The sequence below is a fragment of the Equus quagga genome, unplaced genomic scaffold (genome assembly GCF_021613505.1).
Source record: "Equus quagga isolate Etosha38 unplaced genomic scaffold, UCLA_HA_Equagga_1.0 153_RagTag, whole genome shotgun sequence".
Lineage (NCBI taxonomy): Eukaryota > Metazoa > Chordata > Mammalia > Perissodactyla > Equidae > Equus > Equus quagga.
Genome location: NW_025796915.1, coordinates 3,591,868 through 3,609,191, shown reverse-complemented (window position 1 = coordinate 3,609,191; position 17,324 = coordinate 3,591,868). Strand labels below are relative to the sequence as shown.

General features: G+C 36.1%; 1 protein-coding gene across 5 annotated transcripts in view; it reads left to right on the top strand.

Moving 5' to 3' along the window:
- The window catches only part of LOC124233072 (neogenin), a 247,290-nt gene that overhangs the window by 125,758 nt on the left and 104,208 nt on the right, over nt 1-17,324 (top strand). For all 5 annotated transcript variants that reach the window (XM_046650149.1, XM_046650148.1, XM_046650147.1 and 2 more), the window contains exons 6-7: nt 6,004-6,158; nt 7,769-7,889. In XM_046650149.1, the coding sequence (XP_046506105.1) occupies nt 6,004-6,158; nt 7,769-7,889 (276 nt within the window). The remainder of the gene's footprint in view (nt 1-6,003; nt 6,159-7,768; nt 7,890-17,324) is intronic.

Genomic DNA, 17,324 nt, shown 5'->3' with positions numbered 1-17,324 from the left:
AAAATGAAACAAATGACTCTAAATGTGTATCTAGTTGGTAGTATAGCCACGCAGAAAGTTATAAATTCAAGTGAAAGTTAGTATTCCAAATACATTTAAAATGGTAAGTGGACTATATCTACATAGTGGGGTGTGCTCTAAGAGCAGAAAGAACCACAAAAAAGCTTCAGCTGTTTTCTGTTATTATTATTGTTGGTGGAAATGTTGGTATTGTTATTCTGAGACTACTGAGAGTAAGAGAAAGCATCTGAGTAATTAAATCGATGTCATAGAGAACAGATTTTTGGCAAGAGAGGAGATACAGATGTAAAATTAGTAAGATCCAGATAAAACGTATAGTCCTGGATTTAACTGAAAATATCATGATGAATTTTATATTTGAAAAGTATGTAATTCCTGGCTTTGTCCACAAATAGGGCCTAAAAATAGTGACTAGAAAATATTAAAGACCACTAAGGTCACGTCAAAAAGGACTAAGGAACCTCCAGTGGACTCAGGCTTCTGTTGGTAAAAGATGGGATAGTTTGAGAATCAAAAGAATAATAATTCCCATGGATGGAAACCAAATATAATTCAATCCATGAAGTGATAATGATACTTTTTTTTTTTTTTTGAGGAAGATTAGCCCTGAGCTAACATCTGCCGCCAATCCTCCTCTTTTTGCTGAGGAAGACCAGCCCTGAGCTAACATCCATGCCCATCTTCCTCTACCCTATATGTGGGACGCCTGCCACAGCATGGCTTGCCACTCGGTGGCATGTCCGCACCCGGGATCCAAACCGGCAAACCCCAGGCTGCCAAAGCGGAACGTGCAAACTTAACTGCTGTGCAACCTGGCCAACCCCCTCATAATGATACTTTTTAAAAGCCTTCAATGATCACCTTTGGGGGAGGATAATAGAGAACCAGATCATTGTTTTGAAATTGGTAAATAAAGGGAAAGAATCAAGCATTTATTCTGCCTTTTCTATAAGAACTATACTTACAGATGACCAAATAATTGATGAGGGGATGTTTCTCTTTATAGAATAAATGAGAGAATAAGAATATTACTATTTTGCAACTCCTTTTGCATAGACAATGATTATCAAAGACTGTTAACATCACAGAAAGAGAGACAGTCACACATCATGAACCCTCCTGTTGGATACAGTACTACCTATGAAGTAGTCTTGAAAAAAAAAAAAGCCTGACTCCTATCAAGCTTCTATATTTAACTGCCAGTATATGGGACAGATATGTTAAATACCACCATGGCAATGCAGTCAGCAAAAGACAGACTGCAGGGGGACCGACCCGGTGGCGTAGCCGTTAGGTTCACGTGCTTCACTTCAGTGGCCTGGGGTTCACTGCTTTGGATCCCTGGTGTGGACCTACACATTACTTATGAAGCCATGCTGTGGCAGGCGTCCCACATATAAAGTAGAAGAAGATGGGCATGGATGTTAGCTCAGGTCCAGTCTTCCTCAAATTAAAAGAAAAAAAGACACTGCAGGAAACTTTACAGGATAAATGACTTAAATTGCAAACAAAGATAAGAGATAAAGGAGGAACCTGTAGATTTGAAAACATGTAAGAAACAAATTAATATCAATAAATGCACTTTGCCCAATTCAAATAAAATAAGTCATTTTTAAACATAAGCCAATTAGTGAAATGTAAATACTAATTGGATAATTGATGATATTAAGAAATTATTGTAGATACTAACCTGACGATGGTATCATGACTTTATTTAGAAATGGAAGTTCTTGTTTTGTAGAGGTACTTAAGTATTTATATATGAAATAATGCAATACCTGGGATTTGCTTTCAGAGTAATATGGGGAGGGGCATGGGATGTGTTGGAATATAGATGAAACAGTATTGGATGTGAGTTGATAATTGAAGCTACAAGTACCTGGTGTTTATTATTCTTTATTATAAAATAAAAAGTTAAAGAGGGGGCTGGCCCCTTGGCCGAGTGGTTAAGTTCGCGCGCTCCGCTGCAGGCAGCCCAGTGTCTCGTTGGTTCGAATCCTGGGTGCGGACATGGCACTGCTCATCAAACCATGCTGAGGCAGCATCCCACATGCCACAACTAGAAGGACCCACAACGAAGAATATACAACTATGTACCTGGGGGCTTTGGGGAGAAAAAGGAAAAAAATAAATAAATAAAATCTTTAAAAAAAAAAAAGTTAAAGAGTATAGAATTTTGAGTCTGACTGCCTAGGTTCAAAATCCAGATTTGTCACTAGCTAAGTTATGTGATCATGTAGAGCTGCTTAGCTTGTCTGTGTTAGTGTCCCTTGTCTGTAAAATGGAAATAATATAATAATACCTAAATAATAGGGTTGTTGTGGGAAGTAAATGATAATAAGTGGAAAGCACTTGTGAATTTTAGGTATTAATTATCATATATCAATGATTGACTAAAATCATTGAAACACAGTTGGTTAGAGATCTTAGTGTACTTAGGAATAGTCTAGTTGAGTTCACTGTTCCGTGTAGGAGCAAACTGAAACCAGTGGTCAGCAAAATGTCTAGTGGTAGAACCAGAACTCAACTATAGGTCTCTTGACTTCAGTCATTACACAATCTTTACGATAAGTCATTATTGAATAGTATCCAAGTAAATGTAAATAATCTAGTCTTAAATAGAAGTGCTCAGAGTTGCAAATATGTTCATTTTTCCTGCATCTAAAATTTATTGCAGTTCAAATGAAAACTCTAGGTTGTTCTTGTTTGTTTTCTTTGAGAAGGAACAGAGAAACTTAACCAAAGATGAGTCTAAATTCATCTGGGAAAAAAATAGCTTAATGAATATGATGGGAAAATTTTCAGGCAATAAAGGAATAAAGGGAAAGTACTTATTCTGCCAAATATTTAAAAATATTATTTAGTTACATTCAGTAAGTTGGTGGTTCTGGCCTAGGAATAGACAGATCAAGGAAACCACTCAGTATCCAGAAATAACACCCCCTAGAGTATATAGGATTTTAATATTAAAACTATTTCAAATCAGTTACTCTTATTGGGACTACTGGAGTTGCCATTTGGAAACATATAAAGCTGGATACTTAGTGAAGTCCAGATTGTTTCATAGACATACTAGAAGAAAATGTAAGTGAATATTTTTATAGTATGAAAACAGGGAAATCCTTTGGAGTAAGAGTAATGAAATATAGATACCAAAAGAGAATGGACTAATAAATTTTACCACATATAAATTTGAAACTTTGGTGTCACAACAGATCCTAAAATTAAAAAACAAAAGAAAAAACTGAGAAGAAATATTGGTAGCATGTATGAGAAAGGATTAGTATCTTACTGTATTAGTTAGGGTCCAATCAGGAGCCAGAAATCACATCAGGAATTTGAATAAGGAAAACTTAATAAAAAGAATCATTAACTAGTAAAAGATGTTTTAACTACTAAAAAGGATAAAATAAGACTCTATAAAGAATACAGAACTAGTAAATATAAGGATCCACTATTACCTCTAGAGCTGTGAGAGAGAATCCAAAAAAGGAACAAATTTGGAAGAGGGCACCCCTACCCAAAGTTGTGATTCACACCTTGGAGAGAGTATAGTTGCTGCCAGAGGACACAGCCGTGAACCAAGCTGGTCCACAGGAGATTGCCTGCTGGATGGCACGGGGCTGAGCATGTGTGGAAAGCCACCTGCTGGGGTGCCATGGCCCTGATGGATTGAGCAGGAAGTTGCCTTGGAGGGGTGTCATGAGTCACTTGGTATGCTGCACGCACTCCAGTGGGGTACTGTAGGTCAGAGCTGGTCTTCAGAAAGCCACTTGCTGGAGTAAACTGGAGAAACTTACTAGAGACTGAGCAGAGAAACTTGTAGGAGAGTAATCATCAATGGGTCCTTCACACACCCTGTAGCTGTCACGCCAGAGGGGCCAGAAGAAAAACACACCCCAACATGAAAGATATGGCCTTTCCTCTGCTGTACTTTGCAGTGTCCCTCCAGCACCCTGTATTAACAAAGTCGAACATTGTACCAGCTGGCAAAGGTCCTCACCCATAGATTTAGAGCTGAGAGGCCATAAATTGGTAACTGGCATTATGTGAAAAGCTCTATATATAGATAATAAAATTGTGAGCACTCTAATTGAAAAAAATGTCAGAGTATGTGTATAGATAATTCACAAAAGAATAAATACAAATGGCTAATCAATGTTTGAAAGGATAGTCAAATTCACTATTAATAGATTTCTCTGATTTCACCTAGACTTGTTTTCTTGATCTTCCATCACCGTGAGTGTGTTGCTTCTTAAGATTATACATTCTTTCCCTTCTTGGCTCCTACTGCTAACCTCAGGTTCCACCTGCTGTCTGTGCTTTTACTCTTCACTTACCCGAATTAGAAAGCTCGTCTGGACTTCTTCCCAGGACCTGCCTCACTCTAGCCAGTGCAATAGGCAAGAAAATGAAAAACGAGGAAAGCAGATTGGAAAGGAAGAAATAAAACTGTCTCTATTCACAGACAACATGATGGTCTATGTAGATAATCCAAGAATTATGTATAGAAAGCTGCTAGAATTAAGGGGTGAGTTTAGCATGACCACAGGATCAAAGGTCAATATATGTAAATCAGTTTCACCTCTACATACTAGCAGTGAAGAATTGGAAACTAAAAAAATAAAGTACCACTTAAAATATCACAAAAAAATGTGCGTTACTTAGGGATACACCTAGCAAAGTATGAATAAGATTTGTATATTGAAATTTATAAAACATTGATGAGAGAAACTAAAGGTCTAGATAAATGGAGAGAGACACCATCTTCATGGAAAGGAAAACTCAATATTGTTAAGATGTCAAATTGCCACAGATGCAACAGAATCCTAGTCAAAATCCCAGCAAGCCAAGCACATTTTAGCTCAACTATTAAAAGAAAAAAAGAAAGCTGCTGCTGTTGTCATCATTGTCTTTTGTTTGTTTTGAGGAAGATTAGCCCTGAGCTAACATCCACTGCAAATCCTCCTCTTTTTGCTGAGAAAGAGTGGCCGCGCGTTAACATTTGTGCCCATCTTCCTCTGTTTTATATGTGAGACACCTACCACTGCATGGCTTGATGAGCTGTGCCTGGGATCCAAACTGGCAAACCCGGGGCTGCAGAATCAGAGCACGTGAACTTAACTGTTAGACCACTGGGCCAGCCCCATCATTGTTTTTTTAATAGAACCTCCCTAGAGTGAAGCCTGCTGCTCTGTGATATAGGGAGTTCCCGGGTCAGTAGGATGCTGTACAAGAAATTATAGCAGTAGGTGGGAAGTTGGACTAGATGATCTGCTTTTACCCTTCTAATTCAAAATCTTAATGAATCTGTTATTTACAAGTTAATGATTTACAACTTTGGGGCAAGGGGAAAGGGAGATACTGGAATATGCAGGCTTTTTCAAGTACTCTTAACTTTTCCTCAAAGATCCTACCATTCTTCCTCCCACCCTTCAAAACCATTTCATGTAATGAGGGATGTTACTAATGGGAGTGTGTCGCTGTGTGTTGAGTGTTTCATGTAATGAGGGATGTGAATGTGTTACCTGAGTGAAGTATTTAAGGCCTCTAATGTGACATTGTTACTTTTTTTGTTTTAGTTACTCATCAAGCTGACTGAAAAGTTAATGTCAGTCTTCTCAACTTTTTGAATTTTAATTATGACTCTTCCAAAATGGTATAAATCTTAGGGGAATAGTCTTTAATATTCATTTTTAGACAGAACATTCATACTTTCAATATACTCAACTTAGTAAGTATTTCTCAACAAGAAAACTCAGAAATTATAATTATTCTTCTAGTTGATTATACCAGAATATCAATTTTTAAAGATATCGTGTTACTAACATATGTTTTAAACATGTTTGTTATATGCTTATGTGAAAGCCTCAAAAAATAAGTAAAAATCCTGTAAATTCTGATTTTTAAAAATTACTTGAAATATGAATAGCTACCTATTTTTATTTTCATTAATATCTTAATTTATTTTCTATTTTAAAGCCCAACCTGAATTCCTGAAGCAGCCTACTAATATCTATGCTCATGAATCTATGGATATCATATTTGAATGTGAAGTGACTGGAAAACCAGCTCCAACTGTGAAGTGGGTCAAGAATGGGGATATGGTTATCCCAAGTGATTACTTTAAGATCGTAGTAAGTATTTTTCAAAGAAGGACACTTATCTCTGAAAGCTTAAATGTCTTTAAATGTCACCAACAGATCTGTTACCTTCTATATGCCAGTTTACGTACTACAGATGAAGATAGAAAAATTCACGTGGAGAACGTAATCTTTTCATGGACTGATGAGAAAACTGAGCCCAGAAATATTTTGGTAGCTTATGTAAGATCACATAGCAAATCAGTGGTTGAACTAAGCCTAAAGTCCAGATCTCCTGACCAGCAATCTGGTACTCCTATTCAAATATGCTAGCACTCTTAAACACAGCTACCACCATTTTCTGGGTAATCATTTTCCTGTGCCTGTGTGTGTGCACACACATGCGTACACCAGTTGTCTTCATTCATAGCTCTCTATTCAAGGAGCAGAAATCTGTCCTGCGTATGCTGATGCCCAGACCCTTGAAAACAAGCATGTCCCAATGGTGGACAATGGTTGTGACAATAGATATAAAGATTCTTTTAAAAAGTAAATGCAAAAGTAAATAATTAGTGTTAAATGTATTTAAGAATACTTAGCCATTATTGCTTCTTACTTTATATATAGTAAATGCTTAGTAAATGTTATCTGCTATTATTATTATCTAACATCCTAGTAATAGAATTATCTAGATATTAGTGATAAGGATTAACGACGTATCTCAAGATGCATACATGACATAAAAATAATCAGAAGTAATTATGGTTGTTAAAGACTTAATGTCTCATTACAAATTTCTCTTATGAGTAATTCATTCTTAGTAAGAATATATTTTCTATTTTTGAAGTGCTTAATCTCATATGTTACAAAAAGTAGTTCACAAGTATTTAACCTTAACCAAAAGGCAACATGTGATGGTTAAATTAGCATTTTTACTTTTATCATTGTTTTCATACTTTTTTTTTTTTTTTTTGGCGAGGAGAATTGGCCCTGAGCTAACATCTGTGCCAAGCTTCCTCTATTTTGTATGTGGGACACCACCACAGCATGGCTTGATGAGCGGTGTGTGTCTAGGTCTGCACTTGGGATCTGAACCTGTGAACCCTGGGCTGCTGAAGCGGAGCATGCAGACTTAACCACTGTGCCACCGGGCCGGCCCCCATACTATTTTTAAAAGTTTTAAAACCATATTGTATTGTATAAATAACAATAGTTGACATTCATATGCTATTTTATAGTTTAAGAAATGCTCATATATATGCAGCCTCATTTATCTTACTGTAGTCTAATCTGTTAGAACTGTTGATATTAGAGATAATCTTAAAAAAATGCCTTGAATTCACAAATTCAGACTTTCACTATAGTTACATGGTATTGCATGCCAGATATTTTTCCAAGCAGTGTGTAAGTCTGCAGACACTGTGAGTGTGACTTTCCGTAAAGTTCTTTACTGTTAATGACCGTCTTTCCTGTTCTAGTTAGTGAAGTCAGTACATTGTCAGTAAAATTGACTTACCTTAACTGTCACGGAGGTAGATAATATTCAGTAACTGAGTCATACAATTTTACTTGTTTTCCCTCCCCAGAAAAAGCACATCCTTGAGATTTTGAACTAATGCTTATCAGTTGAATCATAAAATTTTATTTATATTTTTATTCCTCAGAAGGAACATAATCTTCAAGTTTTGGGTCTGGTGAAGTCAGATGAAGGGTTCTATCAATGCATTGCTGAGAATGATGTTGGAAATGCACAGGCTGGAGCACAACTGATAATCCTTGAACATGGTAAGAGGAGCTGAGACAGTAAGATAACAGAGGCTAAGCATGTGTTTGAGGAACTTGTACCTGTCACAGTACCTCTCACTCCAGGATTCCTCATGATGAGTAACCCGTTTGTAAAGGCCGATGTATGGCCTAACGAAGAGAAGAAAATAGTCTGACTCATTTCTACTGCTTAGAATGACCTAGAAACTCAATTTTTGATAATGTTGCAAAGAAATTGGCATTAAAAAGAAAAACTGGGCAGTTATAATCTTACACAAATGAATGTTCTTCTGATTTCAGTCATTTTAATCTCACAAATATATTTCTGCTCTATTAAAATAGGAAAACTTTACTTAATGTTTATTTTGCGTTGAATTTTCCAATCTTTCTAAAACAAAATTACCTTGCCTTTTCTGATTATCACAAAAAAATGTTTATTATAAATTTAGACAACATTGAAAAGTAAAAGTGGGGGCAAAAACTCCACCCTGGATCAGTCAGGGTGAATTCTAGGAAAGCTCCACAGGAATTTGAGCAAAAACTAAAGAATTAAATATTTTTTAATGTAAGGAATTATTGTCTGTAGCGGGATTGGAGTAACAAGGGGTTGGCTAGCAAGAAGTAAAGAGAACACTAATGAATATAAGAATGACAGATATAAGGAGCAGCCACAATCTCTAAGTCTGAGAGAGAATGTTCAGGAAGAGGCTCCCCTCAGGCCTGACATCCAGACCATGTTGGAGAGGGTGTCACCATGGTTTCCTGGATGGCAGAGAAGTTGCTGTGCTGCTGTGCTGTCAAAACTTGCTCACAGCCACGGTCTGATGTGCTGGGGAAAGCTGTTCACAAGGAAGTGTCGCACTGAAGGCATTCTGCTGCAAGACCATCTGAGGGGTTGGTGCTGGGGACGCTGTTCTCCAGCACCCTGACTGATAGAGTTTAACACATGTGTCAGCTGGCAAAGGAAAAATATATAAAGGGCCCAGGTTCATTTTTGCAGAGCAGGCAATAAAGTATGAATTTGGAGCTGAGAGGCAATAAATTGATAACTGGCACATGCTCCAAATCCTGCCACCTAGGAATACTACATATAAGCACATACAGACGTATCTGTGGCTTTATAACCTATTTTCTTGCAACAGCATGCTGTGGACATCTTTCCATGTCAGTAAATATAGATCTGCATCAAATATATACGCTTAGTTTTATATAAATGAGTCACTGTTGGCTAACGTTTAAATTTATTTCTTGTTTTTTACTATCATGAACAACACTATGCTGAACTTCTTTATATGATTTTCTCATACTAAATTACTGGAAGTTGAATTGCTGGATAACAGTTCTGTGTTAAATTGATAAGGATAACTGTCAGATGTATTATTTGTTTTAGCAAGAAAAGCATTTTTCATTTTGTGAATTTCTCAAAAATGTGTGAAAAAGATGCCAGACATCTGATCTGGTGTTCAAGTAAGTTCAGGTTCCAGTTTGGTCCCAGCCGTATAGCCTAGCCAGGGAAGCTAACTGCAAAGATGGCACCTAACTCTGGCTTTTCACTAAAATAACATGTAGGATTTTTATATGCTATTTCTTGAAAATGTATTTGATAGTACTATTATAAAAAAGCATATAATATTAGAATTGCTCTTTTTCTTCCTATGTTTGTCTGTGATTATACCTTTCCCTGTTCATTGAAAATTTAGTAAAAGCATGTCACTTTTCCGTCTTGGCAGAATGCCTGAGTATGGTTACCCAGTGAGAGACTAACAGAGTTAGTGAGGTAGATAGGCTTATTTCTTTTTATTAGTGGCAGTGATTTTCCTTAGTAAACTTCACGGCTCTCTTGGGGTTAGTTACATAGAACTAAATAAAGGGATTTCAGTATATTTGTGTTTAGGATTACCGTTATAGATTTAACTCCCACAGTCTAAGTGGTTGGCTATGGTAGGAGGTCCCTAAACTAATCCTAATAGGGCTTTTTTCTGAAAATGCTTGGATGGCGTAATAATTATAGTTGTACTATGTGTGTGTTTCCCCTTTTGAGACAACGTTTCAAAAACAGACAACATTTTGTGGGCTGGCAAAATTTTTTAGTGACCTTGTCAGGGATGCATTTAAGGAAGGAAAGTAAGTATCATGTTATTAATTTTGCTATTTTAATTTGCAGGATGAATATTTATGTGGGAAAACAAAAAGATAGAATATAACAATTTATAAGTTTTGATCTCAGCCTTTCTGGAGTTTACGGTATTGTAAGAGATGTGTACAGCTTTAATACCAGCCCCTAATAAGTGTTATTTTTATAGTACAAATAAAACAGCGTACAATTCAGAAGAAAGGAATTCTGTCTGTGAGATCAGGGAAATTTTTTCATGGAAAGGGTCCCCTTTGTAATAGACCTTGAGTGATAAGATTTCCAGATATTAAAAAGAGGACCTGGGTCAGTATGGAAGTAGTACAGTCTGAGTACGTGTTCCTCCGGAAGGTGGCCTGTTAAGGCAAAACAGGATCAGATTGGTCGTGGCTTTGATTATAAACAGAGCAGTACTGCAGAAAGGCAATCTGATGATAAAGGCAGGTTTAATTAGAAGGCGGCAGAGTGGAGGAGACTGGTTGAAGGAATAATACTAATAAGAGACCATTGTGAGATGGTAAGTACTTACACTAGAGAAATAGAAAGAAAGGATCCTAATAAGGAAATATCAGTAATTTATCTAATCCAGACTTTATCCCTTGATTGGATATTAAACATTGTTGTAGAGAAGTCAGAGATACTTCCAAGGTTTTATCTGGGTGCCTGGAAGAATGGTGACGCCTTTCCAAAAATAGAAAAGAAAGGTGAATTGAAATGGAAGAGGATTTCTCTTATCTCCTCAGGATGTAAAGTTTGTGCACAGAACAGCCCATCCTCACCCCTAATAAAAAGCTGAATGGTTTACAAAATCACAGTTTCTCTTAGCCCATCAGACAGCTGAGTTTGCAAAGTACTCAAGTAACCTAAATTCCAAAGAATTGGACAATCCCCTCCCCCGGTGAATGGTCATGAATTGTTTCACCTTTGGCAGAGCATGAGAGAAAGAGATGGCTTCCATAAAAGTGGTTACAAAGAAATTGGCTAAAATTTTAGCTGATTGTTAAAGACTAAGTATGGACTAGGTTGGAATATCGTGGGGGCCCCAGATAAAAGCAGAGTTCATACTTGCTTGCAAACACATTTCCCTAGGGCTCCACAGGGCACTCACTTTTAAGATTGAGGGCAAGGCAGAGACTCAAGAAAATCATCTTGGTGGTGTAGAGGTGAAGGTGATCTGTGGCTGCAGCGAGATAGGCACAAAGCCCAGACATTGACTCCGACTCCCTTAAGCCTCAGACCAATGTGGGAAGGGAAGAAAACCTTATTTTATAAATTTCTGAAGAGAGATTAGAAGCAAAACACCTCTGCTTCTCAGAAGAGGAACCCTCTGGTCCCCAGGACACAGGCAAAGACCCATTGCTGCTGGGGGAAGGGTAAGAAGAGAAAAACACTGTAACTCTGAAAGAGGTGGAGAAAGCCATTTTGGGCCCCAAGATTCTGCAGCAATACCTAGGAGAGGTCTTTTACTTCTGGGGGAAGAGTAGGAAACTGCCACTCAAGACTAACACAAATACAAAGCACATTTTGGCCACCAGAGAAAGGAGAGCCACAGGGCCCACCTAATACTGAGGCTGGACCAGGACAACTGAAAATCCCACCTGCCCCAACCGTGAGCCTGTCACCAAGTAACAAACAGAAAAGCTTTCTGCCACTGGGAGGTCTGGAAGCTGGAGACAGGTGCCTTTGTGGTAGAGGCATGCAGGAGTGGTTGACGGAAACAGGAAAATTGAGAAAAACTCTCCAGCTCCTCATCTCTGACCTCAAACACAAGACAATGGTATTCTACCAGTAGAAGACTTTGAAACCTGTGGTGTACTGAAAGTAATTATAACAACAGATCCACAGCAAGCTCAATTGCTGTCTAAATAGACTAAACTCCTCCACACTAATGGTTTGACAGAAGAAGAGACATGCCAGTTTCCAAGTGTAAATAATAATCATCTTAGTCTCTGCTGCTCTATACATGATGCTCATCATTCAATCAAAAATGTTTGGAAAAAAACAGAAAAAGCAAGGGAAAACCAGCCTGTTGTTAGGAGATAAAGCAATTGACAGAACCAAATTCAGGAGACACAGATATTAGAACTATCAAACAGGAACTTTAATTATTAGTAGTGTGTTAATATATTTAGTGGAAAACATTAGATAACTTGAATGAACAGATGAGAAATTTTGGCAGAAAGATGGAAACCATAAAGAGTTTGGAGCTACTTGCATTTGTCCAGAAGGTAAAGAATTCCACAACCAGAGGAAGGAAACTATAAAAGATAAAAAACATTGTATCAGAGATGAAGCTTTTTTTCAGACTGATCAGTAGATTCAACGTAGCTGAGGAAATAGTCAATCAACTTGAAGATAGTTCAACATAAATTACTTAAACTGAAATAAAAGGGAGGGGACAAACAGAGCATCTAAGTTGGGACAATATCAGATGGTACAACATAAGTAAATTGGAGTCTCACAAGAAAACGAGAACAAGAACAGAACAAAACAAATATTTGAATAGATAATGACCAAAAAATTAAAATAAAAAAATAAATGGGATTATACCACAGGTTTAAGAAGAAGGCCAGATAGCCCCGAATAGGATGAAAACTAATAATAATGGCAGTAGTAGTAGTAATAAAAGAAAAGACACCTATACACATCATAGTCAAACTACTGAAAATGAAACTTAATGGGAAACTCCTGAAGGCGGCCAGAAATTTCTGAAAAGACACATGCAGAGGAGCAAAGATAAAAATTACCACAGGCTTTTTCCTAGAAATGGTGCAAGTCAGAAGACAATAAACAACACTTTTAAAGTCCTAAAAGGAAAAAGAAGTCGACTCAAATTATATACCCAGCAAAAATTATCTTTCAAAAATGAAAGTGAAATAAAGATCTTTTCAGAATAGAAGCTGAGGAAATTCAGTCAGGAGACCTGTGCTACAAGAAATGTTAAAGAAAGTTCTTCAGGTGGTAGTATGATACCTGACAGAAACTTGGAGGATCTTCACAAAGAAACAAGGCAGGCGAGAGTGGTTTAAAAACAAGAGTAAATATAAAATTCTTTCTTTCTTATGTTAACCACTTTAAGAGATAATGCCCAAACAGGTGCCCACAAACTTTTTCTGTAAAGGACCAGATAGTAAATATTTTAGGTTTTGTAGGCCAAAAAGTCTGTCACATCTACTCAACTCTGCGCTTGTGGCATGAAGTCAGCCGTACGAATCAAACAGCCTTGACTCTTCCAGGAAAACTTTGTTTACAAAAACAAGTGGCAGGTCCTAGTTTGCTGCTCTCTGGTCTAAGGAAAAAATAGTTTATAACATATAAAATTAAAATGTATGACAAAAGCAGAGTGAATGAAGTACAGTAGAATTGAAAATAAACTTGTAATACGATTCTTATATTACATACCAAGTTTTATAATATTATTTGAAGTAGACCATAAAAGACCATGATAAGTTAAAGATACATATTATAAACCTTGGGGAAACCACTGAAAAATAGAAAAAGAGAGATAGCTAATAAGTGAATAGTGGAAATACAGTGGAATCTTAAAAATTACTCAATCTAAAAGAAGTAAGGAAAAGAAAAAAAAGGAACAATGAATAAATGGGACAAATAAAGAAACATCTAGAAAGATGCTGAAATTCAGTCTATCCATATTAATAATTACATTAAATGGTTCAGAGCCTTAGAACACATCTCAATACTTTGACAGGATTTAAATCATCCAAAGTATATTCTTTGACCTCAGTGGCATTAAACTAGAAATCAGTAATGGATACCTGGAAAATCTTCAAATATTTGAGAATTAAACATCCTTCTAAATAATCCATGTGTCAACAAGTCAAACAGGAAATTAGAATATATTTTGAACTGAATGAAAATGAAAATACTACTCATCAAAATTTTTAGAATGCAGGTTAAAGTAGTGTTTTGAGGGAAGCTTTTAAAAACTAAATAAAAAAGAGTACATTAAATCTAAGGCAGTTCAGAAGAAGGAAATGATAAAGAGCAGAAATAAATGAAACAGAAAATTCAAAATAAGTGAAACCAAGAGCTGGTTCTTTGAAAAGATCAGTTAAATTGGAATACATTTAACCAGACTGATCAAGAATAACAGAGAAGGGGCCGGCCCTGTGGCCGAGTGGTTAAGTTCATGTGCTCCGCTGCGGTGGCCCAGTGTTTCGTCAGTTCGAATCCTGGGCATGGATGTGGCACCTCTCGTCAAGCCATGCTGAGGCGGCATCCCACATGCCATAACTAGAAGGACCCACAACTAAGAATATACAACTATGTATCGGAGAGCTTTGGGGAGAAAAAGGAAAAAAATAAAATCTTTAAAAAAAAATTTTTTAAAAAAAAGGAATCATAGAGAAAAGCACAAATTACCAATATCAGGAATGAAAGGGAGGACATCAGTACAAAGCCTATAAACTTTAAGAGTATACGAGGGAATATTAGGAACAACTTTATGGCAATAAATTTGAAAAGGAAGGTAATAGAGCTGGTTTGTTTAGGGAGGTAAAACATTAGTTTAAGATATGTTGAATTTGGATTATAATAGAAAACCAGATAAAAATGTCTAGAATCAGAAGGGGGCAGTTTGTGTCATAAGGTCAGGAAAGAGGTTGAGGAAGAAAAAAGTTTTGGTTTTGATAGATTTCAAGATTTTTAACCAAACTTCTCTTGCTATAAATTAAGACAGCTAAGTATTGTTTATTTTCTTGTATGTAGAGAATACTGTGTTCCCAATCGTCTTTTGGTAGTCTTTCACACTATTGAAAATTAAAACTCCTTAACTTTCTCTTCAGTAAATGGAGTTATAAGGGATCAGACATTGTCTAGTCTTAATTCCCTGCCTTCACAGGAATGTCTTAGTCATCTAAAGTTTGTTTCTGAATATCCTCTTGAAGATATCCATAGATATCATCACTATAATCTTTTGATAAATTTTTCTGCTGTGTGTTTTTTCTTAATGGTCAGGAAATTCATTCTTGTTTCTGCCTTAAACCACCACTATTTTCTGTGGACTTACACCTCAATGTCTTATTTTATCTACTTAAAGATAGCATTTGTTCCCTTACTGTTTTTTCCTTCTTGCCAATTCCAATTATTTCTAATAGAACCTGTTCTATCCTGCTGATTTTCTTTTAATCTTTTCTTTAATCGCAGTCTTGTGCACAACATTTAAAAAATAGGATAGCGTAAAAGAAGCTGGGAAAAGAAGCTTGTATAGCAGAAATAGCACTTCATAGTTTTTGAATGTATGAAAAAAGTCAAATCAGTGTGGATTGAAAGGATTATACATTACATGCTACATGGACAATTAGGTGGTGATTTGTAAAGAATTAAATTACATATGTACTTATAAAAATATAGAGAGTTAAAATTTAGATTGAATCCATGAAAAGGTTAAAAGATGATAGTGGAGTCTTGCCATTTGCTTTTACATATAAAAGAGAATACGGATGAAAAATTTGGTATTTTAGGGTATAAAAATTTAAATCTTCTATACATAAAGTATGAGAAATACCTTAACTAAATTAAAGAGGAGACATGCTAGGGAAGAATATCACATGGATTACAGAAATTTAATATTCTAAATATGACAAGAATGTTCACAAATGGATATAACATAAACGTATAGTTCACAATAAAACAAAGGTAGTTTCTAAACATGACAAATATTCTACCTCACAATCAAAAAGATAAAATCAGTAAGATGTCATTTTTACTTAATAATAAATATTTTAAATCTTTTAGTGAGCGTTACTTTATAATGGCTGGTTAGGGTGTGATTAGGTTCGTGTCTTTCACTCTTTGTGAAAATGTAAATTGTTACATCATTTACTAAAACCATTTGGATGATTTTATCTTAAAAATTACTGACTCAACCCATTAATTGTCCTTTTAGGGTTTTTTCCTAAGGAAGAAATCAGAGATTTGGACAAAGACTGGACTATTAATGTCAGCATTGGTAATTTAAAAACTAAAAGAGAGAAAGAATAGGAAATGACTTACATGTCCCAAAATAGAGGAAGTAGTTAAAATAATTATAGTATAACTTTATGATGGAAAAGTTATTTGGCCATTAAAAGCCATGTCTTTGAACACCCTTTAATGATATCAGGAAAATCTCAGGATGTAATGCCAAGTAGAAAAGCAAAATACAAATCCATATAAACCAAATAATCTGAATTTAGCTTAAAAAATTATGCACACACATTGAGATATTCTCACACCAAAATGTTAACAGTAGTTATCTTTGGGTAGTGATATTTTCTCAATTTTCTAAAATAACCATGTATTACTTTTTTTTAAATTGAGTTGATAATAGTTTACATCATTGTGAAATTTCAGTTGTATATTATTTCTTGTCTGTCACCACGTAAGTGCTCCGCTTCACCCCCTGAACCCATCCCCAGACCCCTTCCCGTGGTAACCACTGAACTGTTTTCTTTGTCCACGTGCTTGTTTAGATTCCACATATGAGTGAAATCATTTGGTGTTTGTCTTTCTCAGTCTGGCTTATTTCCCTTAGCATAATTCCCTCCAGGGCCATCCATGTTGTTGCAAATGGGATGATTTTGTCTTTTTTTTCTGGCTGAGTAGTATTCCATTGTATATATATATATATCCACCACATCTTCTTTATCCAATCATCAGTCAATGGGCACTTGGGTTGTTTCCATGTCTTGGCTAAAATAACCATATATTACTTTTATTATCAGTGAAGGTTTTTCTTTTTTAAATTTGGTACTAAAGCCACCTTTTAGTCAGTGCTGAAATTTAGAAAGGAAACCAAACACATAATTTTGAGGACTTTCTGCTAAAAACACCATAGATAGAAGTTGAGTTACAAACAATTTCCTTCACAAAAGAATTCGGTTGTGTTGCAGGAATTAAATAGAGCAAATTCTGGTAGACTTTGCTGATATCCCTTGATTTGGTAGGATAAGGACTAGAGGCTTGAGCAGCCTAAAGGAAGAAGGATGGAAACTCACCCACTTGGAGCCTTTTTCTCTTAGCCTTCATTAGCATTGTGATTCTCCAAGAGTAAAATAGAATGTGTATATGTACCGTTTCCCAAGTCTGTTTCACCATGGAGCTTTTTTTTTAAAGTACACTTATTGATATCTTAAAGGGTGCAGTTTGGGAAACGTTGATGTAGGGACATTCAAAGGAGGGTGGACAAGATTAAGGTTGACAAATGGTGGCCCGCAGGCCAAATCCAGCCAGCCTCTTGTTTCTGTAAATAAAGTTTTATTGGAACATAGCGACACACATTTGTTTACAGATTGTCTATGTCTGGTCTGTAGTCATTTTCACAC